We start from the raw sequence: 26674 nt of genomic DNA on the forward strand, positions 1-26674 counted from the left end.
CGATCGCTGGAGCGGCCCTAAACGGGGTTAAAATGATATGCGAAACTTGAAACTGTTGACGCCACCAAGTCTCCAGACCAGAGGCCGGATGGTGGATGGGGTGAAAAGCATAAAACGGGTGGGTGGGTGGCACAATTTATGGGCGTAAAATATGGCGTAAAGTTTGGACACAAGATGTGTGAAAGTCTGTGTCTTGTTAGGAAGCGATTCGCCGTTTTTTTCTTCGCCCGCTCCGACGGACCGGAAACTCACTTACATCGATATCCTTTCGCCCCGCCCGGGGGATTAAATTGCACTTTGATGACTTTGAGCGACCCAAACCCGGGGAACGGGTTGAAAATGTTTTTTGTGGCAAACGGCACTCCGATCCGATGGTTATGGTTTAATCGATTTGGTGCCACCACAAAGCCCATCACAAAGCGCTGGCGTTGGTTCCCGCTGGACCGGAAGCAAATTGCGTGGTGAATTTTGGCGGCCGGACAGAAACAAAATGGCCGGCATAAAATTCGTCCTTCCACTTTTTCTTCGAAAGTGTTACGAGAGCGTTTCTGCTTAATAATCTTCTGCCGGGTCGGGTCACATGTGAAGGATCCACTTCCGTCTTCGACGCGGTGGAATAATGGAGCCCCGGGCAGCAATGGTTACCCAGTGGAGCGGGTCGGAAGTAGGTCAATCGCTATCCATCACCGCTTAATCGGTCTATTTTTGTGTGCCCGACTTCCGACCGGGCGTGGGGTGGTTTGGGATAATTTATTGACGTTAATAAATGAGCCTGACCGGACCGAGTCCTTTCGGGTGGTCCAGGCCAGAGTGTCAATCGCCTGTGTGCGAGTTATTTTGGAAGCGAGAATTCAGTTCCAACAGACACCGGAAGCGATCCTATCTTGGTGAGCGAGCTCGGTTGAACTGATTAGTGGCCGGGCATTCGGGGTGCCGGGTTTCTTAATATAATTGAAAGGAAGCGGACACTAACCAACCAAACTAACGTTGTTTGCAATCATAAACCAAACTGTACCGCTTGCGATGGGGTCCGCACGGTGCAAATGTAATTGACCCATTCCGGGCAGTGGGAGCAAAATAAAACACCGGAAAACTCCCGACTCCCGGATAGCACTGCACACTGCTGCAAGGACTCTGGACTCTGGACCGCAAAGACTGATGCCGTAAAACCCGACCATCATCCTTCGCCCGGGTTCGGCCCCGGTTCGATATACGGCGGCCCGCCCGGTCGGTGAAGATCGGTTTGATAAATTTACTCAAATGAATAATTAATTCCTGGCCCGGACTCCGAACCTCATCGTTTAGTACGTCAAGGATCGCACCGGGGTCTGGCCGGGCCGGGCCGGTCTGGACTGGGCGGTAAGGTTCAGGGGTTAGGGTTAGCAACCAAACCAAGCGGTGAATCCGAGCCCGCTGTAACTGAACCCCGGCCTCGGCGCTCGTTTGCGCTGCGCAAAATTGAAAGGGCTCTATTTATTTGGTGAAGGCGAAAAAATTGGCAAGTTTATGACCCAACCCGCTGGAAGGGCGCACCCGGACCCGGAAGGTACCGCAGAACCCCCGGCAGTAAGGCCCGGACGATGTTTGACGTGTTTCGATTCCTTCTTTTTTCCAACTGCGCTGGGCATTATCGATCGATGGGTATCGGAAAACCGGTAGAGTTTACCGGTGGCCAAATGGTGGCTTCCGGTATGCCACCGGGTAAAAGTGGCATTTTCTTAGCGGCTTTACGATGACGTCGGCAACGGGTGTCAGTGGAGGGCGCTATTTCAGCCATTTTAACCACCACCGATCGGCCAAATAAAATTGGTGGCCTCTACAACACGGGGGCCACTCTAATTTGAGGTGGTGCAGGTGTTACTGGAACGGTACATTTAATTACGCGTAAGGACTCGGTGGCTTTTAAAACGATTGCTCACCGGTGGATTATTGATGCACAGGACCTGTGAGTGTCCTTGGAAGCAATTATTTAAAAAATCAGAAATTTTGATTGAAAGGTTTATTCAAATATTTGGGTGGTTTTAATTAATTGAACCATCTAATGCACTTACCGCTGGAGAAATATGGGTCGTATATTGGTGCAATAGGTTAACAACTACATACAAGGACATTTTTGCAGATTTTTAACAACCAAGTGTTTGAAAATACGGGAATAAAAATAATTAAAATAAATTATTACCTCACATTGCGGATTGATTCTAGCCATGCAACCATTCTTACTGGAACTTCTCGCATTCGTTAAGTTGTTTTTACTCTATTTTTAATACTCTTAATATTTATGTTGCACTTTTCCACCAACAGTAGCTTGCTAATAGTTTAATAATAAAACGAACAACACATTGGCGTTCAAAAGAGGTTCAAAAGAAAATTCGTAGCGCGAAAACAATAGCAGCACATCAACAGCTGTTCTAGAGCCCTGCCAATTTCTAACATATGCGATGGCCATGCGAAAATGTGTTGCACTTTATGCGGAACAACGGCCTTCATCAAGCGCCATGCATCGCAATTTCGACAGGACAAACCCGGCACACAGTTCCCTCCCCCGGCCCGACTCACTTGAAAGGAAAGGCTGGTATTACACGCTTAATTTGGGGATCGATCGACGTGACATCGTTCCGGTGGCTCCGGAGCAAGAAAGCGAAACAATTTAACGCACATTCACGGCTCGCCATGCTGGGGCATCATCGCAGCAGCCCATGCAAGAAGCATCGTCAGCGTCGATGCTTGCTTAGACGAGACAACCTCTTCATCATGCTCTCCGCTAGGATGGGCGGGTTGCTGTCTGTTCGTGCAGCGACCGTGCATCGGAGCCGGTGTGTCGTGGTCCGCTCTGCCGGCCGCCCAGGCCGCCCAGGCCGGGCCGGGACCGAGGGGCAAGTGATATAATTTACACATCACTAGGAACCAGTAGCTCAGAACCGATTTGCCGACAAAACGGGGATGAGCCGTGAAGACAGCCGACAGAGAGCGTCGACATCGGGCCCCGGGCCTCCCGTCGGGTGTGTGGCCGGAGTCATGTTTTGTGCTGCTATGTTGCCACGACCCATCACGAGTCGATGCACCCATCCCCGTGCCGGGTTCGGGAGTCGCATTCGCTCGCAGCAAGGGAAAAGCTCATCGTCCGCTGCATCGTCCGGAATCCGGAATCGCCTCCAACCCGGGGGGCGCCAGTTTGGTGCATGCCGGTGGGGCGCATCCGGCGCATCATATCCGCCACCGGGAGAGGTCGGCCGCGAGAGCTGCTAATGGAGATACATAGTAAGGTGGTAAATAAATTGTAAGTTTTATTTCATTTACCAGTTGAGCTGAGATGAAAGTTTATTTAATTACTTTGCAACTCAATTTATGGCCCACCCAGCGCCGTCCCATCGCATCCAGCCAGTGCACGGCGGTTGTAAATTTGAGAATCATTCATCCCGGTGGCTGCTGCGGTGCAGTAGCGTGTTAGGTGCAGTTCCGGTGCACCAGCACTTCGGGTTGCCGTTTCCTGGTTGATGCAATCAACCGGACACTGGGCCTCGGCACTCGGGACCTCCGAAGGCACAGGACCCAGTTTTCGGGACAGGCCTCCACGAACCGGAGCCCATCAATTAATCTATTTTATGGATTGAAATATGGTGCACCGAGCGGGCAAAGGAACACAAACCAGGACAGGGTTTGGGTTCGTTTTTATTTTCGTATGTCCGAGTGTGTCCTTCTGAAACACAAAATAAATGCGTGCGGGTTAATAAATTTGCACGAAACAATTAAAATACGGAGCTCACGCACGCAGGACTCGATCGGTGGTGCGGGCGGCAATGTGGACCCCTCTGAGTATCGGAGTAAATCTTTAAACATCGGGGCCGGTTGTTTACTGGTGGACTGCGCCGGATCATAATTCGGTCTGTTCGGGCCACTCGAACAAACATTTTTCAACTAAACTCCGCTTCTAAAACTTCCGTCCGTAAGTTGACGGTACTCTGTGTCTGCCACTGGAAAATGCGTCCAACTTTGGGCATATTATTTGTTTCATCGATAAACCGGCCATCCGGCTTCATCCTTCCGTTCGGTTCTCCGTCGCTCGGGGCCGCTCTGTTCCATTGCTACAGGAAAACGGTTGTTTAACCTTCCCGGCTTCTTGGACAACTCTGTGTGGTGCGCGTGGCCGAAGTGGAGTGTAAGCAAACACAGTGGAGAAAATTTATTTCCTGTTTCGACGTTCACTCTGCACTGTAGCCTTTGGCGGGGCCCGGGAAACTCCCCGGTCCCTGCTGCCACTGGGTGGACTCGGTGGTCTGGTGACGTAATTTAAGAATCGGAGACTTTTGCTTTCTTCTTTGGCCTTTGGGCATTAGTACTTCGCTGCCCGATCAGGAGGCGAGTTCTGGAAATCGAATATTATTTACCAGGTCTCCGAGACTGGGGCGGTCCCGTTTTTCTCCACTGGAAAACCTCCGGAACCATTTGTTTGGGCCGGGCCCACCTAGGCCGGGGTTTCCTTTCCGCCTTGTGTTTTTCCGGCTTTTGGTCCCCGGGGTCCGGTTGAAATATTTATGATGATACTGAACATTTCCGAAATTCCACCTTCCCGGCCGTTGCAATAACAACAACGGACGCCCGGAAGCGTCCGAGCAGCGTCCGTCGCCGGCTGTGGAATGTGTTTACTTGTTCGTGTCGTGTAATAAAAATATGAAAAATAGAAACAACCCTAGGCAAAATCGGCCCCGCTCGGTCACCAGCACTTCCTTGCCGGCCGTGAGACGGGCTAAAGAAGTGAAATCAAAACACGGTGGTGAAAAACCGGGATCCAGCGAAGGAAGTCACCGTTGAAGAGTGCCACGGCACGGTAGGAAATTGGAGAAAATAATCGGAATTCCGGTGCATTCCCGGGGGCACGGGAGGGGGAGGCCGGCAAAGGGTCATGCTGCAAGGGACATGCTGCCGAGAAAAGTGATTTCTGTGTGCCCGCCACTGTCCAATCGGATTGGTCCACTGACAAAAAGCGGGCAGTTTCTTGCGCGAAAAATCACACTCCGACCGACTCCGACTGGAGGTCCGTTTTCCACGAAGACGGTGTGCGCCCAAGCCTTGCTTCCGAGGTTGCAAATGGCATAATGGCCGAGTGCGCGCGGGATGATGAAAAATGTGCCCGGAGAGTCCCGACCAAGTCCAAGACTTGTTGCTGTGCCGTGCGAGCGCAGGGAGTATTTCCACCTTTTCCACGCCATCCACCATCATAATTCTTGGGGCCCAGGGGTGAAGCAGGGCACCCTGGACAGGGTGGGCGAGTAGTCCAAGTATGCCATTAATGCCAAGGAAACCCGCGTCGAAGGAAGATCCCCGGGCCGGGCAGCAGAAGAAAAATGAAGACAGTGAAATGAAAAATGCATGAATCCGGAATGTTCTACATTTCTCGGCTCCAGGCCCTCGGACTAGGGCGGGGTGGGTAGGGGTTGTTTGCGGGTGGGATTGGGTGGCAAATGGTTACAAAAGGTGCAAATGGCGCGCAAGCGGATGCGGATTCGAGCGGAGAGGCAGAAAAGGTAAATAGCGCAGGGGGAAGGCATTCTTTCCTCGAGTTCCGCTCGCCGGAAAACTCCTAGGCGCTAGGGGAGCACCAACTTACGGTCCCCGCCCCCTCTTTCCGGCCGTCCGACCAAAGCTGCTTCCGGATATGCAGGGCACTCCGCGCACTGATTTTAATATTTTATCAACCCTTACTTACCATCGCAGACGGGCGCTGATTGCAGGCAGCAGAAGGAAACATTCAAAGCACCGAGTGAGAGAGAGAGAGACAGAGAAAGAAAGACAGAGAGCGGTTGAATGGGGTTTTCTTTGAAGCAATGCACAAATGATAACAATGCACTTGACTTTTGCACACCGACAGACGGCTTGCTCCCGTTCCGGGTGCATCGTCGCGGCCGCGGAACCCTTGGGCTTAGCCGGATCCCCATTATGTTGGCTTCGTTTGCAATGCTGTAACAACCTACCTTATGTGCTCGGTTGCCCGCATTGTTTAGCGCGATTCCGCGGCTGTGGTTGCTGAGACGTGGGGCGCCTGATGATGTGCGCTGTCAAAAACGCTGTCAAACGGCGAGCCGGCCAGCATTCCGGGGTGAATTGATTGGACAACAATATTTCGGAGTCCCGTTTTCCGGCCCCGACCGGCAGTGGAATTCGTTGGCCGTTGTGACATTGCAAACCCTTTGGGACGAGACATGGACAGGAAGTAGCGAACGATGGAATTTACATGCCCGCTCGTTACGTGCCAATGTGCGGCAGTGGCATTGGAACTTACACCGGCCGGCATCTTGTCACCGGTGGAATGTAGATTATGGGCCGAGACAATCTTTTGGGTGCATTCCGAAAGGGATGAGTTTATGGGTCAGGTACGTTGCAAGCGTTGATAACGCTGGATTGAATCGGGGGCTTTAATTGATTGATTGATGCGTTTAAACGTGCGACGAAGAGAACGAATTGGGCCCAAACTAAAAAGAAATAATTGACAAGAAGGGACAAAAGTTGCGTAAATTTCGCAAATTTGCATGATTCATTATTAAAACTAAAAGATGAAGGAAACTAGAGCAATACATGTGAAAAAGAAGAGCTCACGAATAGATAATAAAATCAAACAACAAAGGAATAAACAAAAAATCGTCTTGTTGGCAGGGTTAATGCTACAAGTTAAATCAGTCTAGTAGAAAATCTCTCAAATCGCTAAAAGAAACCAAAAAGGTTGCCTAATAAAACTTCAAATGTACAGAAAGGGAACAAAATTGCCCAAACTCAAAGAATCGGCATACAAATAATGAGCTGAAGAGGCAATAAAAACAAATCCACGTCCCTCGAACTCGCAATCGCAATTGGCACAACAAGCAGACAACTTGTTTGTGCAGCGAAATGAGTTTTCATTAGAACGATTAGCCATTAAGTGGAACAGATAATTTAACCACGGCCGCCCATCTGCTCACCGATCCCTATAGTTACGATCCCCGTTTTCCGTGATAGTTATGACATATTGTTTACGATCGCCGGCCATTACTCATTCATAATAATATCCCATATTTCGCGGCTCATCCGCCCGGGCTTCGGACGGGATGAACACTCCGAAGCCCCTCTTTCGGCCCCCTTTCGCTCGCTCGCTGACAAAAGTAGCACGCCGGCAGAAGAAGCAAAGACAGCACCCGCGGCCGCCGCCGCCGCCGCCGCCGCCGCCGCCGCCGCCGCCAACATAATTGATCGTCTTTCGACGTCGGACACAGAGATTTCGGACTTTCGGTCGCGCCGTTTCCCCCCGGCGGGTTTCGCGCTCGATCAACTTGTTGATATTCGGCCGCCATAATTCTCCTCGCCGTGGCCAGCCCCGCTCTAATCTCTAATGCCTGGCCGCTCGGTCGATGTTGATTGGAAGAGGCAAAGTTTAATTTGCCGGAAGATTTTTCACGGCAGACGGCGGCGGACAACGGCTCCGGCCACGAAGGCGGCGGCCTTCCGGGGGACAGTACCACCGCGCACCCTTCCCCGTCCGGTGGGGTTCGCCAGGCCGAAACACTTACGGCCAGAACAAATGTCTTGCGATAAATTATGCGCTTTACAAATTGTTCGCTTCGGCTCTGGTTGGCTTCTTCTTCTGAGGGTCTTTCCTTTCGCGTCGTTCGTTTCGGGCCCCGGGACCCCGGCGTCAGCCGGGAGAAATCGATCTGCGCAGACCCGCTGGAGCTGCGGGCCCAAGAACCCGTGGCCACAAGACGCAGCAACCCGTCTGCCGCGCGACGGTAATAAGGTCCGAGGAACAACGGGCCGACCCGACCGAAGGGAAAAGCTAGAAAACGAAGGGCGAATAAATGAAACCTGAAAATGAAACGATCAAGGAGAGAGAGAGAGAGAGAAACAGGGAAGCGAAAGCAAACGAAAAGAAGCGAAAAAAAACAGAACGGAGAAAAACGGAGCGAAATTCGACGCAACCCTTCCCCGGAAGGTACGGTAGAGGCAGAACAAACGAAACAAAACACAAACCAAACACAGTCGAGTCGAAGAAGTCGAGAGGCCCCCAGGACGACGAGGGCCCCCATCATCCAGCATCCAGCCGGGCCGGCCGGGCCGGGCCGGGGAGCAGACCACCCAAAAGGTGTACGCGGCGCGCTCGCGCGGCGATCGTAAAATCGTCGGGCGGAAAGCGAAGACATACCGCCCGCGAGGGGAGGGCGAGTGGGGCACCAACCCCTTGGCCCGGTCCTTGACACGGTCACCCGTTTTAAATCGCGATCGCGCGCATTCTGAAGCTCGCGGCTCAGGGCGGCTCGCGGTTTGAGTGAGTTTGAGTGGCCATCGTCGTCGTCGTGAGCTGTTTGCTCGACATCTCTCTCTCTCTCTCTCTCTTTCGCCCTCGACCTGCGGATGTCCATCACGTCCAGCCAGGGCTCTCGGTGTGGCCTCCCTGGCGCGGTGGCGGCGAAAACCAACAAAACGATCCGGTGTGAGGTGAGCATCGTTTCTTAGCTCAGTCCTCGCCCGAACAAGGGCCCGCAGAAGAAGAAGACATCGCGGCGTTCCCACGTCCTGTGTGCGCCATTATCGGTGCGGGCTCGGCTCGTTGTGTGAGAATCACGTTCCCGGAGCGTCCGGGGGTCGTGCGTCCGACCGCGATGCGAAAAATTATCATCATCTCAAGGTGATTGATACTGCGGTTTTCCCTCGGCCGACCACAGAGACCGACTCGACGATGGTCGATGGCCGTTCCCGCCGATCGGGACTTGACACTCTCTGGACGCCCCACATTCTAATGGGCTTGGCGCTTGTTTCGGCTTCGATTGGCTACGGTCAGCCGTTTCGTTGGTCTTCCACTTTGTAGCACGCATTTTATCTGTTTTTTGAGGAATTTTTCGCCCTTTTCGAGCGATTTACGCCACATTAATGAGATTAGCAAGACATACGAAAATCACAGGTTAACATATGGTCCCTGATTTACTGCTCACTGGCCCGGCCGGTCCGAATGTGACACCTGTCATCGGGCACGCTTCTCTTTCTCTTTCTACCATTCGCTTCGCTCTCTCTCTCAGTGTCTCCTTTTTGTAAGGGACCACCGTAGCAGCGGCGGTGCTTTATTAATATCGCTTTTACGATCGGTTTTGCGAGCACCGCTGGCGGCATTTATTTAGTGGCATTTATTTAGTGATCCGTTTCGGGTTATGTTCCGCCGCACGATTTATGCGCCAGCATTAGTAGTTACATTGTTTTGTGCGCGCGCCAACCACGTTCCCCACTCAGCCGAACTGAGGGGCCGACAAATTCCTGCGGCCGACGCAGAAGAAGAAGAGCGTCGACGTCTCGTCTCGACAGACACCGGCTTGGGTCATAATTCACATACGCACGCCTCCCGAACGGTTTTTTGACGGTGCACGGAACCTTGAAAGGAGACCGAACCGAAAGAAACTGAAATAGATGCAAATCTACTGCGGTTCCTTCGAGGGTCCTAGAACTCTTTCCCAAACAATTAATTGTAGCCCTTAAAATAAGCGGGTCTGCCGTGTGCGATTCCCCTTCCTTAGCTGGGCTCGGTGAGCAGCTGCCGTAGTCCGCTCGGAGTTGGCTACCTATCCGCACGGGCACGCCACAAATCATAAGAAAATTTCATGCACGCATGCACTCCCGGCCCCGCGGTCCCCGAGGGGCCTTCTCTCGATCGTTTCGGGTCGCGGGTTTTTTTTCTTTGGTTTACGATATGTTTTCCATTTTTAATTTCTCTCTCAAAACTGAAGGGCGCGCTTCAAGAATCGGAATCAGTACTCGAAACAGTACGGTGGACGGTTCCCCGGAATCATGGTTCGGACCGCGGCTCGGTGGCTCGATTTCCCTTGCGCTCGTGGTTCAGAGGCGCGCACCACATTATGGTCACATCACACGTGTGCCGTAATGGGCCACGTTCCTCGGCTGGCGTAATAGATTTTTTTTCCCCCCATCCGAACATCGGTGGGTAATGCACCCTAATATTATTATAATTAGCTTCGCGGTCCCTAGATTCACGGCTTGGCCATGGAGTTTGGGCCGCCGCGTGAAGGGCGCTCTCGGAAATCGTGGCGATCGGAGGTCTGCCCACCGATCGTCGTCGGGGTGTTTGACAGTTTAGAGTTAGAAGGTTGGGGGGGCAGCAGCTTCGTGGGGCTGCAAAACACGGCGAGCAACAATTTGTAGCCACAGACACGGATCGGGAGGACGCGACCAGAGTTTAACGGAGCCGCACGGCCACGTTGTCACCGTGGTTTGGTCGGGTTTTCGGGCCGTGTGTTTTATGTGTCTACCCGACTTAGAACTCCCGAGGGTCCCGAGGTGTCTCTGTGTGCGTTTTTTCTACCTCGTTGTGGCCCATTCTCTCCTAATCACTATTAATTGTGATTCATGAGCGAGCGACGTGTTTAAGCTCCGACCGACCGTGGCAACGTGGTCTCCTTTTGGAGGTCCCAACTTTTTGTGGGAAACGAACCGGACCAAGCACCACCCCGGCACACAGTGTCACGGGCATAACAGAGAGAGAGAGAGAGAGGGAGAATTTTTAATTGAGGGTACTTAAAAAGCTGTTGTGGTTCTCCGCGTGCTTTACTGCGTGAAGGTTCTGGAGTGCCGCCGCGGTCTCGTAACTGTCGTTACTGCCGAGAACCGCTTTTCGGCGTTGTGGTTTTTGGGGTTCGCTGTCGTGGTTGTTGCTGTAGCTGTCACCACCCCCGGCTGTTGCCTGCTAGGCCTAGGGGGTCCTGTGACATCATCTGCGTGCTGGCCAGCGGCAGAAAATTAAGGTCGCCTTGCGTCGCCACGGACTGACAGCTGCCGCGGAGGGCGAAGGACCGTTACCGTGTGTCCCTGGGTCAACGATTTTCGAGTAACGATCCTCTCCCTGATCCAGGCCTCTATATGGGCTTTTATGACCGCGGAACGGACCGCGATCGTGTGCGTATCTATATGAGCTTTTATGACCGCGGAACGGACCGCGATCGTGTGCGTATCAAGATCAATCACCGGAGAATGCAGGTATGGTCACCCCTTTTTTGGACATAATTCTCCAACTCTTTCGGAGCTCGGAGCCCCGATAAGCGATCGGAGCGTAGCGGAACGGAAAGTTATGTTAACATGGCTCTGATGTGGCAATGATAATGTTTAGAGTGGCTGCGATTGTTTTTCTAATTGCCTAATTGTATTGTGGGGTAATGTGCGGAAGGGCGTGTCTGATCCGTACATGATCGTTTCAAAATTGTTCGTATCTTTTTCAATTAACCTTATTTTTCATAGAAAGATCATCATGAAGTAATTTTATAAACACAACCCAAGACAAAAAGAAACTTTCGTAAAATGCACAAACATGTTTAATATTCTTATTCGGTACTTTACATTTCCACCTATCCATCCCAAAGGTTGTTGATTTTTTTCCAGCACTCCATATACTCCGGTCGTTCCCAGGACAGGACCGCCGTCAGGAATCGAAACCGAAAACAGCGGCAACACGGTTACGCGCGCCTCCAAATGGGCCCGTTTCAGAAATAGCCACGGGTTCGGGTCCACCACCAGCAGAGGGCAGCAGTTATGGTTTAATGGTGTTTTGAAATCGTTAAACTTTACGATTGTTTGCTCTCCCTCTCTCTCTCTCTCTCTCTCTCTTTCTGTTACTTTCTTAGTCGTTCTCGGCGGCCAAAGGTTAGCGCGCTTCCCTCAAGTTCTCGAGATCGCGAATGACGCACCGAACACCTCCACAGGAGAGACCCACGGGAATTCCTCGGTGGGGGGCAGAGCGAGCATGGCGAGGGCGAACCGATGGCCGTGGACCGCTCTGTCCAGGGCCGCGGTTTGCTTCCGTTCATTCCGCGTGTGCCGCGAAGGAATTCTGCGATGATTTACTAACCACCAGCGACAGCAGCAGCAGCATCCTGGCCCAGCCCGGAGCCTAGCTCACCTTCGGTGACCCGACACGTATCGGTGTTATGCCGTTGCATAAATTGTGTTTCGATTTTCGCAACACTCACCGGGCGGTGTCGGTTGTTCCAGCAGCGAACTGGGTGCGAACGGCTGGGTCGAGTGAGAAATTCTCGAGGACCAGACCCATGTACGCACACGGTAATGCAACTCTTGGCGCAACGTATCCAGTTACCGAGCGCGGGAACGGGGGTTTGGGATTAGTGACACTCGGCAATTCTAGGTAGCGGCGCAGAAATTCGTAGAAAAACCTGGATGGGCCACCGCGGTTGATCATCGGGGTGCTGCTCTTAAGGACTATCGAGGAAGTAACAAATCAGTTCGATTTATGAGACGGAGGTTAAGGTCGCTCCTGATGGGCACCTCTTTTTAGCGGATAGAACGGGGGTCCTCGTCGTGATGTTTTGGGTCCGATTCTATGTTGTTTGGTTGTTCGTCTGCAACTTATTCTAATTCTGTTTTTACACTTTCTGCTGTTTGTTTCGAAAGCGGTCGCCGGATGATGAAGCAATGCATGTAACACGTTGTCCGCTTTGCGTTTGCGAAATGGCAGCAAACCGATGGTGCTTTATCTTGTTTTTCATTAGACATTTACTGTTACTTGTTCGCCCATGGATTTGTTGTTCATTTGCGGCGCCTACTTTCTAACTCTCGGTGTGTTCCAGCGCTGAGTCTCTGAGAGGTTAGGAAATCATTTATTATGGCTTGCAAAAACAAAGTTGCTGAAGTTGAAGCCATTTAGTTGCAAGAATGGCACAAATAAAACCGTCAAACCGGTCACCGCAAAGGCAGCGGGAAAAATAAAATCTAAACCTTCATTAAGTCTAAACATTTAACGGCGCAGTCCGCGGCAAACGAAGGTAACTGAAGGAGCGCCCGGACAAAAAAAAGAGGTCCAACGGACCAACCGCGACGCGACGCAGCACAAATCCGCAGCGCGTTTAATGAATGAAGGTCCGATGCATAAATAGTTCCTTTTTATTTCGTGCGGCCCCGAGAGTGTCACAAAGCAAAGCGGCTAATGGATTAAGCGGTGCACCGGCGGGGAGCAACTGCATCGCCGACTGCGCAGCTCCCAATGTAACAAACAGTCATGGCTTGCTGTTTTATTGTTGCCGTTCTTTCTGGCACCACCACCACCACACACTTTCTGGCCGCGGAGAGCGCTGTCGTCGTCGTAAAAAACGGATCGCTCGCCACCCAAGTAAAGTTTCGCGCGGTTTTTGCGCGGTTCGCGGCACGCAACAAAAAAAAGGAAACAAGTCTAAAGTGGAACGGCTGGCTTTACTCCCCAAAGGCAAAATATTGTCGTAAAATTGTTTTCAAACAATACTCTCCCTGTTGCGGAGCGCTCCTCGACCGCCCTGGGAAGCTTGGTTCTTGACGGGCAGATATTGACGACGCAGCCCGGGTGGAAATCGCGCAAAAACATCCACTCCCAACGGTGCGGACGCGCAACATATCCGATTACATTAGGGACGGCTGCCAAAACATCGATCAAATAGATAACGGTCCCCTCCGTGAGCGGTTCCCTACTTTCTACCGTACCGGAACTTCCGGTTGCATATCGCATCGAACGGCTTTCATCCGACGCCCCTGTTTCCGGTGCCTTCGCTGTTGTTTCGGGACTTTTATTTCCCGGTCCACACGAGAGGTGGACCACAAATTCGTCGTCCATTCGTCTTAATTTCGCCCCGGCGCCGGCTAATGGGCCACACGGGAGAGCCCGGGAGTTGTCCCGGAAAACGGATGGCTCAACTAGAAGCCGGGCGCCGGGTTTGCCAACAACGAACCGACGCACGCAAGGCGTCCCGCAAATACTTTGACCAACTCAACTTGCTTGCAGCGAAAGTGCATCGCTGCAGTGTCGTAGTGCATCGAAAACAGAAGGGAAAAGAACCCGGGTTGTTGGTGTCAGCGGACGCGAAGTTGTGTCCGCGAAATTGAAGGTTTCTCGACTGGCGCACGTCGTCCGTGTTGCGGCCCCGGCCCGGTGGGTGTCGGTTACATTCGAAGGCCGTGCGGAAAGTTTTTTGACGCATTGCAAGTTTCGAAGTGGTGTGCTACTCGTGTCTACTAACTTCTGCCGCTCTGCCAGAAGCCAAGTGAAGGATAGGACTTTACTTAGTTGCGTTCCGAACAGGGGGAAGAGTTTCCTAACTTCGCTTATCAGGTTCTGGCAGCCCTAGCTGGGGCTGTGTGGGGCCTTGTTTGGTAGAGGTGTAAATGAGTATCCTTGGTAGCAAATTGCAGTCCATGCAGCTGAAGTGCATGGTGAGATGGGTAAAGCACTCGCCCAAGCGTCGGGACCTAGGAGCGGTTTGGCCGATGACTGTTGATGAGAAAAGATAAATTAACCGCCATGTTTCTTTGCTCAATGGGTCATTAAGTAGTTAAAACAAGACTCGAAACTTTCAACATCTCTTTGAAGAATTTTTCAGCATTTTCCATTTCAAACTACACTTTGTTTTACTCTAGAAGAAAATGCTGTTTGCCTTTCACTTATTTATTTGAAGTTATTTCATCTTTTTAATTTTTTTATTTGTTTATTTATTTATTTATTTATTTGATATATTTTTTTAATGTAATGGGAGCATTTAATAGTCCTTCGTAAGATGTACAGCTTACATGCTTATTGACCCACAGGATAGGGTTTATCAAATTATTTCAGAATGATCAAAATTAATGCGTATTACCAGTATCTTTTGTCACATTTAGCCCCCCCAGCAAAGCATTCTGATTTGAGTAATATCGTTGAGGTAATCGAATGAGATAATCGAATGTCGAATTTTCATCCCTGCGAATTACGCATTATTCTGAACAAAATCGATAAGATAACTCTAACTCTATAAGATAACTGCAGGCCCTCTTTATTGTGGTTTAGTCTTTGTTCTGTTCATTTTTACTTTGTTCTAAGAAAGCATAAATAACACAGCATTTTGCCACCAACTTCAAAAAAGGGCACCGAACTGATTCTCACGAAACCTCTCGGGCGGCGCTCCGGAAAACATATGATTTATCGGGAACGCACCGGGAACGGGATGGATTAGCCATTCCCCGCTTTCGTCCGCCTGTTTTATTTTTACTCCATTTCGAGCATACGAGCATAAAGAGAGCATAAAGAGAGCATAAAGAGAGCATAAAAACGCCGTCATTCATTTGCTCGTTCATTCACGAGCATCGGAGCCGGAGCCGGAAGTTCGGGTGAACGGCGCCATCGTGGAGGGGAAAATGAACACCAACAAAATCGTGCTCCGGAGATCGTGAAAACGTTCAAACGAGTCGCGAGGTCAGTTCAAAAATAACCGCCGCCGCGAGCACGCACGCCGCATAACCCGTTATGCACGCCGCCCGCCGAGTGCCGGAGTTCCGTCGTGCTGTTTAACGATTCCTCTCTGCTGCTGCCGTGAAAGTCGTGCGTGCCGTGCCGTCTCTCTTTGTGTGTGCCGGGGGCCCCTCGAAAGAACCGTTTGTAACCGGCCGCCATCAACGAAGGGTTTCATCGCCATCATCATCATCATCGTTTGCCATGTTCCTCTTTGCGCTGCTCGATTGTTAACCGAATTGTGCCGCTCTGCTCTGGTGTGCGTTGTGTGCCACGTATTGGTGTGCGTGAGGTGACTGTGTGTTTGGTGATTATTTTTAAAAACGCCGCAACCGATCGCTGCGTAACGGGGTGCAGTGCCACCGCGTGTGTGATGTGCGTGCGTTCGGCCGTGTCCCTCGAGGGGGGGCACCCACCAGTCACGGTCGCCAGCGGTGAATGAAACCGCACGAAACCGCCATCCATTAAAAGGCCGTGTAAAGGAGTGAAGGAAAAATAAACGAAAAGTGTCCGGGGTGTCCGTGGTGCGATGCGAACGGCCAGCGGCAGAGCAGTAGTAGTAGTAGTGACTCAGTAGAGTGTGTCATCTACGTAACCTGTTGTGCGAACACGGTCGCCACGGCAACGGAAGCCGCGTAAGGAGAGTGCCTTCTTCGTGCTTTCGTGCGAAAGAGAGAGAGAGAAGGAACGACAACAAATTCGCAATTAAACCCCCGTGTTTTTCGTCGTTTAACGGAAATTGCGTAAAACCCCGTGAAAAGTCGTGTCCTGCGTGTGCTGCGTGCGAGACGCACAACGAAATTATGGCCTCTCAGCGAGTGTACCACCGACGGAGATCGGAAGAGTGAAAAGTGAATCCTGTGCGTACTGCGATCTCCAGGCAGGCTCGCAGCGCTCCGGGCGGAAGGACGCACAAACCGGGGAGGTGTCAGGAACGGAACGCGGGCCCACGACAGACAGCGACAGCAGCAACCCTGGCGTCGGCAGCACGGCCGGAGTCGCGGACGGTCCACCTGCTAACGCTAGCGCTGCTACTGGGCGCCTGGTGCTGCCGGTCGGTGGACGGCGGTCGGGGGAGCATCCTGCGGCACGATGAGGCCGCCGGGCAACAGCAGCAGCAGCTGCCGAAGGCGTGCGCCTGGACCGGCGCGGTCCTGGAAGCACCATCGCAGGAGGGCGGCCGCTCGGACGAGCTGGCGTGCCGGGTGAAGACGATCGGCCGGACCGAGGGGCTGCTAGCTAACCTAAGTAGTTATCAAATTGATAGGATTAAGTCGCTGCGGCTCGAGTGCAGCGACATCTTGTTCTTCGAAAGTTCCTTAGACTCGTCGTCGTCCTCGGCGGGCTCGTCCTCCGGGTCGTCCTCATCCCTGGCGACTTCGCCGTCCACGTCGGCGAATGGCGCTGGCCTGTTTCTCGGGTCCTTCCCGGGCCTGCTGCAGCTGTCGATCGATCACTGCAAGATCAAGTACATCCCGGCGCTCGCCTTCTCGACGCTCCGGGCGCTCCGCAGCCTTTCGCTCAGCACCCGCAACGTGCACTGGTCGACGATGAACCTGGAGCTGCACCCAAACAGCTTCCGGGGTCTGGCGGAGCTGAAGGACCTCCAGCTAACGGAGAGCAACATCTGGGCCCTGCCGGCCGATGTGCTGTGTCCGTTGCACAAACTGCGAACCCTTAACCTCACCGGCAACCGGTTGAGTGATCTTACGCAACTGGGCCTCTCGGACTGGGGCAAGGGTCCGACGGCTCCCGGGAAGGCCTGCAACACGGGTCTGGAGGTGCTGGATCTATCAGGCAACGATCTGACGCTCCTTCCCGACAACGGACTCTCGGCATTGCGCTCCCTGAACGCCCTTCACCTACAGCGCAACCTACTGAAGGAGATCGCTGACCGAGCGTTCGTGGGTCTCGGCACACTGGAGGTCCTGAACCTGGCGGACAACAAGCTGACCGCGTTGACACCGGAACTGTTTGTGTCATCGCGCAAGATCCGGCAAGTGTATCTGCAGAACAATTCACTGGCGGTCCTGGCCCCCGGTGTCTTCGAGGGACTCGATCGCCTGGAGACCCTGGATCTGTCACACAACCAGCTGACGTCGGTGTGGGTCAAGCGGGATACGTTCGCGGGCCAGGTCCGGCTGGTGGTGCTCAGCCTCGGTCACAACCAGCTCTCGAAGGTGGACCAGCACGTGTTCCGGGGACTGTACAGCTTGCAGATCCTGAACCTGGAGCACAACGCGATTGAACTGATCGCCGATGGGGCGTTTGCGGACCTGAAGAACCTGCACGCGTTGTTCCTGTCCCATAATCGGCTACGTCAGATTGAACCGTATCACTTTAGCGAACTGTACGTGCTGCACCAGCTGATCCTGGAGTCGAATCAGATCGCGTATATCCACGAGCGAGCGTTCGAGAACTTGACGCACCTGCACGACCTCAGCCTGAACGATAACCGGCTGGAGGAGATTCCGCTCGGGATGAAGAGTTTGAAGTTCCTGCAGTCGCTCGACGTGGGCAAGAATCAGATCAGCGAGATCAACAACTCGTCGTTCGAGGGCTTGGAGGAGCTGATGGGTCTGCGGCTGGTGGACAATCAGATCCGGGAGATAGCGCGCGATACGTTCTTCGCCCTGTCGACGATCCACGTGCTGAATCTGGCCTCGAACCGTATCCGGCACATCGACCAGTCGGCGTTTAGCTCGAACCCTACGCTCCGTGCGATCCGGCTGGATGCGAACGAGCTGGAGGACATTAGCGGTGTGTTTACGTCACTCCCGGCGCTGGTGTACCTCAACATCTCGGACAATCGGATCGCGTGGTTCGACTATTCGCACTATCCGCACTCGCTCGAGTGGCTCGATATCCACAAAAACAACATCAGCGAGCTGGGGAATCGGTACGACGTCGGGACGTGGTTCCTGCTCAAGATGTTGGACGTTTCGCACAACGCCTTGCGCCGGATCAACGCCAGCTCGTTCCCACAGAACATCGAGACGATCCTGCTGAACAACAACGAGCTGGAGGAGATCGCCCCGGAAACGTTCACCGGCAAGGCGAACATCGTGAAGGTGGTGCTGTACGGGAATCGATTGCGGCGTATCGAGATGGCCTCGCTGGCACTGACCCCGATGCCGGATACGCGTGTCCTGCCGGAGTTCTACCTCGGGGACAATCTGATCCACTGCGATTGCAGCATGGAGTGGTTGCAGCGCATCAACGAGCTGGCGTACTTGCGGCAGTACCCGCAGGTGAAGGACCTGGACACGGTCCAGTGCACGATGGAGCACGAGCGGGGCGAACAGAGGCGCCCGCTCATGTCGATGCGAGCGAGCGAGTTCCTGTGCCGGTACGATAGCCACTGCTTCGCCACCTGCCACTGCTGTGACTTTGACGCGTGCGATTGCAAGATGGCGTGTCCGGATCGGTGCAGCTGCTACCACGACACGGCCTGGGAGTCGAACATTGTGGACTGTGGATCCGTCGGTCTATCGCTCGTACCGGCCAAGATTCCGATGGATGCGACCGACATCTATCTGGACGGTAACAACCTGGGGGCGCTCGGGAGTCACGTGTTCATCGGGAAGAAGAAGCTCAAAGCGCTGTTCCTGAACGGGAGTCGGATCGAATCGCTCAACAACAAAACGTTCGCCGGGATCCCGGCCCTGGAGGTACTCCACCTGGAGTCGAACGGGCTGGAGGTACTGTCCGGGGCGGAGTTTGAGCAATTGCGCGATCTGCGGGCACTTTACCTTCACGCGAATGCCCTCTCGGCGATTGGGAACAAATCGTTCGTGTACCAGAAATCGCTCGAGGTCCTGACGCTCGACGACAATCGGCTCGCGGAGCTGCGACCTTGGGAGCTCCTGCCGACACTTGCGCCGGATGCCGACGGAACCGGAAGTGGTGTGACGCTCGGTGGTGGGGGCAATCGGTTGGACTGTTCGTGTGACACGATGCCCAGGTTGATCGATTGGCTTGACCGGCAGTTCCGGAATGTGTCGCGTACGGACCCACCGCTCGGGGAGTTGCGGTGTGCGAAGCGTGACATCCCCTTGGTGGAGGCGATCGGGGTGTGTGAAGCGGCTCGAGGAGGGACATCCCGTCCGGTCGGAAGTCTCAGTGGAGTTCCGGTCGCGACACCGACCGTCCAGCGGACGATCATCGATGACGACTTCATCGACTATCTCCCGCTGCTGATAGCGGTCCTGGCGGGTCTACTCCTGACGGTGCTACTCGTGACGCTGGTGCTGCTTTTTCGTCAGGACGTTTGCCTGTGGGCCCACGCCCGGTACGGGGTGCGGCTGTGTAAGGACCCGTTGAGTGCGCTGGAGCGCTGTGAGGACAGCGAGAAGCTATATGATGCGTACTTCGTGTATAGTGCGGCCGATGCAGACCTGGTTAGTGGTCCGATCGGACAGGAACTGGAGCACCACGGGTACGGGATGTGTCTGCATTACCGGGACGTACACGGCACCACCAGCTTCCTGGGCGATTCGATGCAATCGGCGGCGGATGCCTCGCGGAAGCTGATCCTCTTCGTCAGCGTCAAGTTCCTGCAGCTCGAGTGGTCCCAGCCGGAGTTCCGGGCGGCCCTTCAGGCGGTCCTGGAGTTGATACGACCGTCGAGGCGTAAGCAGCGCCTGATCTTGATCACCTCCGTACCGGGCGCAATGATGTCGATGGATCCGATCATGGACATCCTGGCCCGGACCTGCACCGTGATCGCGTGGGACGATCGGCGGTTCTGGGACAAGGTTCGGTTCGCGATGCCTGACCTCGGCAAGGGTGACCCACTGGGGAAGGGTGCCCACCGGAAGAACATCAACATCCGTTACACGCCCGCCCCAACCAACAACCTGATGGTGGGACCCGCACCATCCGCCCCGAGTGCAACCACCTGGCCGAAGCGACTCAACTCGGAGGTCTGCATTCAGGGGCCGCAACAGCAGCAGCAACTACACCATCAGCAACCCTATCCGGTTCCACTGCCACGGACCAGCCACCATCAGGGTCAGGCGACCAGTACTTACCACACGGACGAGGACGACCCTTCCACGGCCGGCTCGTCACCGCAGTACGAAGCCCCGGGAGGAAGCCCAGGGTTCCCGCTTGGCCATCATCTTCATCACCACCATCACCACCATCAGCTGCATCCGGGCACGGTGCCGTATCAGCTCGGAGCGACCTCTGGCGGTGGTCCGCACATTCCGTCCTCACAGTCCAATTCGCCGCACCTGCCACAGACTATGCCCCATCATCATCACCATCACCATCATCACCATCAGCAACAGCAGCAGCAGCAGCAGCAACACCACCATCAACCGCTTGGCTACGGTGGTGGAGCCGGAACCCTTCCGGGCCACGTGTACTCCACCATCCCGGAGTCACAGTACAACCAATCGACCCACTCGTCATCCTCGATCGGTGGCCAGCAGCAGCAGCAGCCGCAGGGGAAGCAGCAACCGCTACAGCATCTTCCGGTGGCTCCCCCCACCGGTTCTTCGCGGCTCCTGCCGCCCGCCGGCGGAGGTGACCAGACGGGCAATCGGCCATACTTTGTGTAGAGTCCCGTGGGACAGAAGGATGCGCGTGATAGGATGATTTTTGTAAATAGAAGAAGAGTGGGCAGCTTCCCCACAACAAGCAACAGCAACTTATTCTCGTACTAATGTTGTATTCCTACACCCCGCACACTTACACGCGCTACAACACCCATACAGTTTTAGGTTAGGTTTCGAATTTTCAAAATAAAAAACAAAACCATTTCAAAAAGTCAACCCCCCCGCTCGTGTTGTGTTGCTGCCGTTTCGGTTTGTGGGGCCGAGCGTGGAAAGAAATCAAGGTTCGGTGTTGATAAGCGGAGAGGACCATGATGACAACAACCCCCGTCGGTGCCGTATGCTCTTCCTCTTCATCAGCTTCGCCCCGCCTGAGTGTCATCTGCGACCGTTTGATAACCGAGTTTTTGTTGTTCGTTCCACACGCCACGCTGATTGATGGCCGAAGCATAACACAGCATAAAAGCCGGGGGGTTTGTCGGAATCCATTATCCGCCTGCGCTATGCAGCGGGATTATCGGTCGGGGTCACTGGGCTAACTCTTCTGCAGGGTCCGGTTGTTGACGAACGGAAACAAAGAGGAAGTACGGCGCAGCAGATTCCGGTGGGAACCACGAACTTTAAGAAAGAGCTTCTGTGTTCTTTCTTTCAATCAGATGTTGCGTCGCTGCTAGAGGTCAAGTTTTGACTGATAAGCCCGAACTGCGATTTGGAAACGTAAGACAAAGCTGAGCCCAGGACAAAAACAGGGAGCGAAATCTCGGTTTTCGGTTCAAATCTTCGATTGTTTATTCTTCTGCTGTGCTTAGTCATCGACGATGGTTTGTGCGAATAATCCGGGTGATTATCTACTGTTAGTCATTATCTTTGTCAACCGATTGCTAAATCACGGCCCACCCTTGAGTATTGGTCAATCCGGAAGATAAGAAACACTTGGCTTGGTGATAACGGAGACGTTCCGTGGTTCGGATTTTTTGATCAATCAGATTTGTGTGGCCATTGAGATAAGGGAACGACAGCTGCGGAATTTCGGGTCGGTGGCTCCCCTTTTTTATTTATGCTAAGGATAGCTCACAACGCAGCACCCTGGCTGTAGAAAGTCCGCGTGATGCGTAGTCATGGTTACTTAGATATCGAAGTTCCCCAAAGTGACAGTCGCTTTTTTTTTTTTTTTTTTTTTATTTAATTCCGGTCAAGCCGGCGCTGCGGAACCCCCCGCTGCCTCGGGCCATAGGATTTCGCAAAGTGACAGTCGCTGGGAGCTGTCAAATGTCTTTAATCAATGGCTTAGGTTTGGAAACGCTCTCAAATCCACTATTGATTTCTGAACCCATCTTAAAGCTAAACCTGAGGTGAGGTGTCCTCAAGCTCACAAGCCACAGCCTGGCCCGGTGGTCCGTTTCGTTTTATCCGCAGTTCTTCATCCGCAGTAAGGCTTCGAACGAGAACCACCAGCAAGGAACCAGGATGGGATGGGCGAAACGACCGATCGCCAACCGTGTCGTGACATTTTTAATCTATTCTATTTGCACTGTCCTTCCTGTTCGTGGTGGTGGTGGTGGTGGGTGCCCTCGCCCTCTTCCCCCCTCTCGAAACGACGTTTGTCGCGCGCGGCAAATTGCAACCATTTCCGGTTGCAACCATGCGGCGCGCTGCTTCGGTGAAGGCGAAGATTAATTCAATCTGCTTGTTGGGCAGCGAATTGGAAAAGCATTGCCCCAACCACCCTCCCCAGACACGCACACCACGACAACGGCACAACGAAGCGGAACGAAAAAGGCGAAAAAGGCCACACAAAAGAGCAGATCGCCCCGGGTCTCTCTCGATGGTCATTTTTCTCCATTCTCCGCGCCACGGTCTGAAGTCTGTATCTTCGCTCGTTTGCTTCTTGACTTGACCGGCTCTTAACCACCAGGTCGTCGCTTGTGTCACCGTCGTCTTGGTCGTCGTAATGGCCCACGGTCCCAGTGTGTGCCGTATCGGTGTGGTTGTGGTTGGCTTTAAAATAATCAATGGCTAATTGTAAAAATAAATAAATCTTAAACATTCCCAATAAAGGCGAGGCAACTCTGGAGCTACGGGCGGGCCGCTCTCGCGTCACCAACGGGACCTCCTTGGGTTGTTGGACTAAATTGCTTAGACCGAGAGACCTCGGGAAGGTTAGTTAACGGGCGCACCGTATTGTTGGCGGCGTCAAGTGGTGTCGCGTTAGGAAGCTGATTTGGAATGGGCCAAGTCTACGTCACTTCGGACTAGAGTGAAGGAATTTGGAAGTAATATTCAACGTAGCCGACCGAGTTGGTGATACGGATTAAAGGCCCGCGGAACCCGGCTGAGGGTTCCGAGATGGGAAAGCCTTGGGCTTAGGGGTCCAATAAAGAACCAACCGCTTTTATGTTCTCGAAAACACGGTACCTTCACGGTTCCAGCAGAGCCCCTCAACGTTCCAACGCAGGCAGAACTAAACGAATCCGTTTCAACGGACGACGATGATGATACCTCGCGCCCCAGACCATTATGCGGGTCCCGTCGAAGACCCCGGGGAACGGAGAGAGAACCGGAGAGAAGAAACCGACGATCGATGCCGCGCGCGAGATAAAGCCGCAACCCGAAGCGCCACTCGCGGCCATTCCCCCATATGACGGACGGTCCTGAAGACACCACGCGAAGACGGCGACGCTGGGCGATAAAAACAAACAGGTTTTTTGCTGCCGTTTTTATTGTTTTGTTGTAGATACCGACACCACCACCAGCAGAGTTGCGGTCCGTGCACGCACACCAGTCCCGCCGCCTGGACCCACACCTCAGGAATCAGGCCCCCGGGAGGGAACCCGCGGAGCGAAAGAACCGTTTAGTTGGCGATTTGCTTACGATTTGATCAACGGAGCAGCAGATGGCGGTGGTGGTGGAGGTGAAGGGGAGCCCAGGCTCGGCCACTGGACAACGGCTCCGTGACGTTTGCCGTCAGTCACCCGGGGCGGCCGACAAAGATGGCCGCCGTCGAGTTCTACTTTTGCGGCGGGGAGTCCAACATGTTCCGGAATGTAGACATTAGCAATTAGACGACCGGGCGGACGACGCACGCCGTATGTGTCGCGGCCGAGTGGTGTGGCGGACAATCGTGGTGAAAAGATCGTCCCAACCACGGAGATTGTGGCCTCCGCAACATTTCCGATAAGCATTTTTAACGAGCGCCCGGGGCGTTGCGTGCGCGGGGCTTTTACGGGGTGTCCGTGTTCCGGCCGACGGACCCGGCGTCCCGGCCGATTTGCCTATGCGACCTTTCCGATCACCGTCACCGATTAGCTTCCGGGGGCGCTCCCCGAAGAGACCCGGGTGCCGTTGCCCAATTTTCAACGTTCAACAACCTGTGGAGTCTACGGAACGTCCGAGCATTTATCTTAAAACAAAACGATGAACAATAAATAGCAAGGCACAACAACCCCGGGGCCTGATTTATGCTGCATTGTGCCGCCGCCGCCGTGTTTATGCTGTCGTTAGTGTTATCGCAGCCCATCATCCGCCGAAATGGAAGGCCGCGAGCAAACCGAAGAAAAACAGATAAAAATGTTGTCTAACAACAAACCCCCAGCAAAGGTAACAGCACAAACAGAAAAAGGCCGCGGCCATCATTATCGGATGCGCCGGCGAAATGATGATATCATTCGCGGGGGGACGCCGTGGCGTGTATGTTGCGCATCGGGCGCATCGCGTAAATTGATTCCGAGATAAACAGGGCGGCGGCGGCACACCTCTAAGACACACGGTCCGGTTTAATTGTTTTCTCTCGTTCTCGAGCCCCGTTCCGAAAGCGAGGGGTTTCTTTAATGATGCCAAGGGCATGAAATTGATTTTTTTTTCCTGTTGACTTTCGGTTGTTTTTGGTGGGGCGAATGCACATATTTTTCGGCCCCGAAACCACTAACGGGCCCAACCGGTCGATCGGTCAAGACCCGAGATCAAATGGTCCCGTGGCTCACGTTGGCTGGTCGAGCGATTTTAAACAATTTTCATTTTCACCAAAATCCAATGAAACGGTTATTAGGCAAAAAATAATCATAAATTATTGAACACTTTTCTTGGGGTTAGGGTTTTTTCACAACACCCCTGGACATTCCTTTGTTCCCAGAATGCGTTCCGTGCACGGTGCGGCAGATGTGTTCCGATACTCGGGCTACTTATGGTAAAGGTGATTCGAAGGCCTTCTCGAGGGTAGTTCCCGGTTTTGTCTCTGCAGTTCTCAACAACGAGCACTTCCGATCTGCAATTTCCTTTAGGAATGACTCAAAGCAGTCAATCAATGGAGAATATGGTGAATGCTTCAACAGAAAGATTCCATTTCTTGTAAAAAATATCGGAAAGGTCTTCTGATTGTCGAAACGGACCTTCAGAACGGCTGATTTTTCAATGCTTAATGCTTCATCGATCAGTTTTAGCATCACATCGGTTGTCAGTATCGAAACATAGTGACCGCCCTGTGCAGCTTCTCGAGGCGATTAGTTCCAGAGCGTGGCGCATCGGATTCGCTGCCTCGCTAGACTCCGTGTTACCTAGCACGATCGATTAAAAACGTGCCCTTTCACGACGATTCGTGCCACGCACACAATTTTGTGGCTTTCTCCTTTCACTCCACCCGACCCATCCGAGGGCGTCGTCCATTGATCTTCATTATCGTAATTTATGCTCCCCAAAAACACCGGCATCGGATCATGGTTACCGGTGGCAGTGGAGCTCAACAGCTTCATGGTTCAGTGTGAACGGATCGTTACCGATTTTGCCAGCCCGTCCATCGGTCCATCCATAATTACCTAAATAAACACTAATCATACTTCCACCTTCCGGCCACCGGTGCATTCTGTTGCGCTTTTCGAAGGGCTTCCGACGATTATGCCAATTCGAGCCCATAAATTGCGTTGAGAGTTTCCCTGGCCCCGGAGGGGGTTGTAATTGAATTATACGCCGCCCGAAAAACCGTTCCTTCGCCCGCAGCCGGCTTGTGGCACGCGGCTTGAGTTTATATCCATGCTGGCTCATAAAAATCGGCTCGGTTCCCAGCATTAAAAGTCGGCAGGATCGCGCCGGCGATCCATGAAATTCAATTAAAACCAATCAACACCCGTTATCGTTCCAGCGGAGGGTTTAGTTTAAATTGAACTACGCAACGCAAGGCTGATCTTTGACCGCTGCGCACCGAGAGGTGATACGGTTGATTAGCGTGGCCGCGGTCGATTCCTTCCTGGAACTTTACGAAAACCCGACTGGACCGCGTTATTGCCTTATAATTACCTCCCCCTTGATTGCTCTTTATTTGGACATCTGATTTATCAATTCGTTCCGTGTGTTTTGGGCGCGATCGTTCCGGAGAGGAAGTTAGAGTCGCTACCGACCGATTTCTGCTACCCGGTCTTCATTCCACTCATTTAACGACCCAGAACGCGCCCGGCCCGTAGTCTGGCCTGCGAAGAAACAATTTCGGACCACGACGATCGGGAATGGCTGGTGGAGTCTCTCTGAAAATTTGGATCATGATCCGGCACGAAAATACAACGATTGGCTTCGTCAGCTTGTGGTGGGTCTATTTGTTCTGTGTGGACTGTGGTTTTCCTGAGGGCAGCTAGAAAAGGGTCTGGACAGCAGGAACCATTCCAACACGCCGGCCGGCCGAAAACAATGAGCCCAGCAAGTATTCCAATCAAACGCGTACACTATCATTATCGCTCATTAAATTGCATCATGTCGGAGCCTTGGAGCCGCGGACTTGGGCGGAACTCGGCAGACCCGAGCTCGGTGGGGTCAGTTGAGGCGCCTATCTGGTCCACTGGTCCACGACCGAACATCTCACTCGGGCGTT

General features: G+C 53.3%; 1 protein-coding gene across 1 annotated transcript in view; it reads left to right on the plus strand.

Moving 5' to 3' along the window:
* Positions 1-20991, plus strand: part of LOC131205353 (toll-like receptor Tollo) — a 33748-nt gene extending 12757 nt beyond the window's left edge. The window contains exon 2 of the mRNA XM_058197429.1: positions 16289-20991. Coding sequence (XP_058053412.1) covers positions 16289-20829 — 4541 coding nt within the window. The 3' untranslated portion in view covers positions 20830-20991. The remainder of the gene's footprint in view (positions 1-16288) is intronic.
* The last annotated feature ends 5683 nt before the right edge of the window (positions 20992-26674 follow it).

This window comes from Anopheles bellator, chromosome 1 (assembly GCF_943735745.2).
Source record: "Anopheles bellator chromosome 1, idAnoBellAS_SP24_06.2, whole genome shotgun sequence".
In the NCBI taxonomy this organism is placed as follows: domain Eukaryota; kingdom Metazoa; phylum Arthropoda; class Insecta; order Diptera; family Culicidae; genus Anopheles; species Anopheles bellator.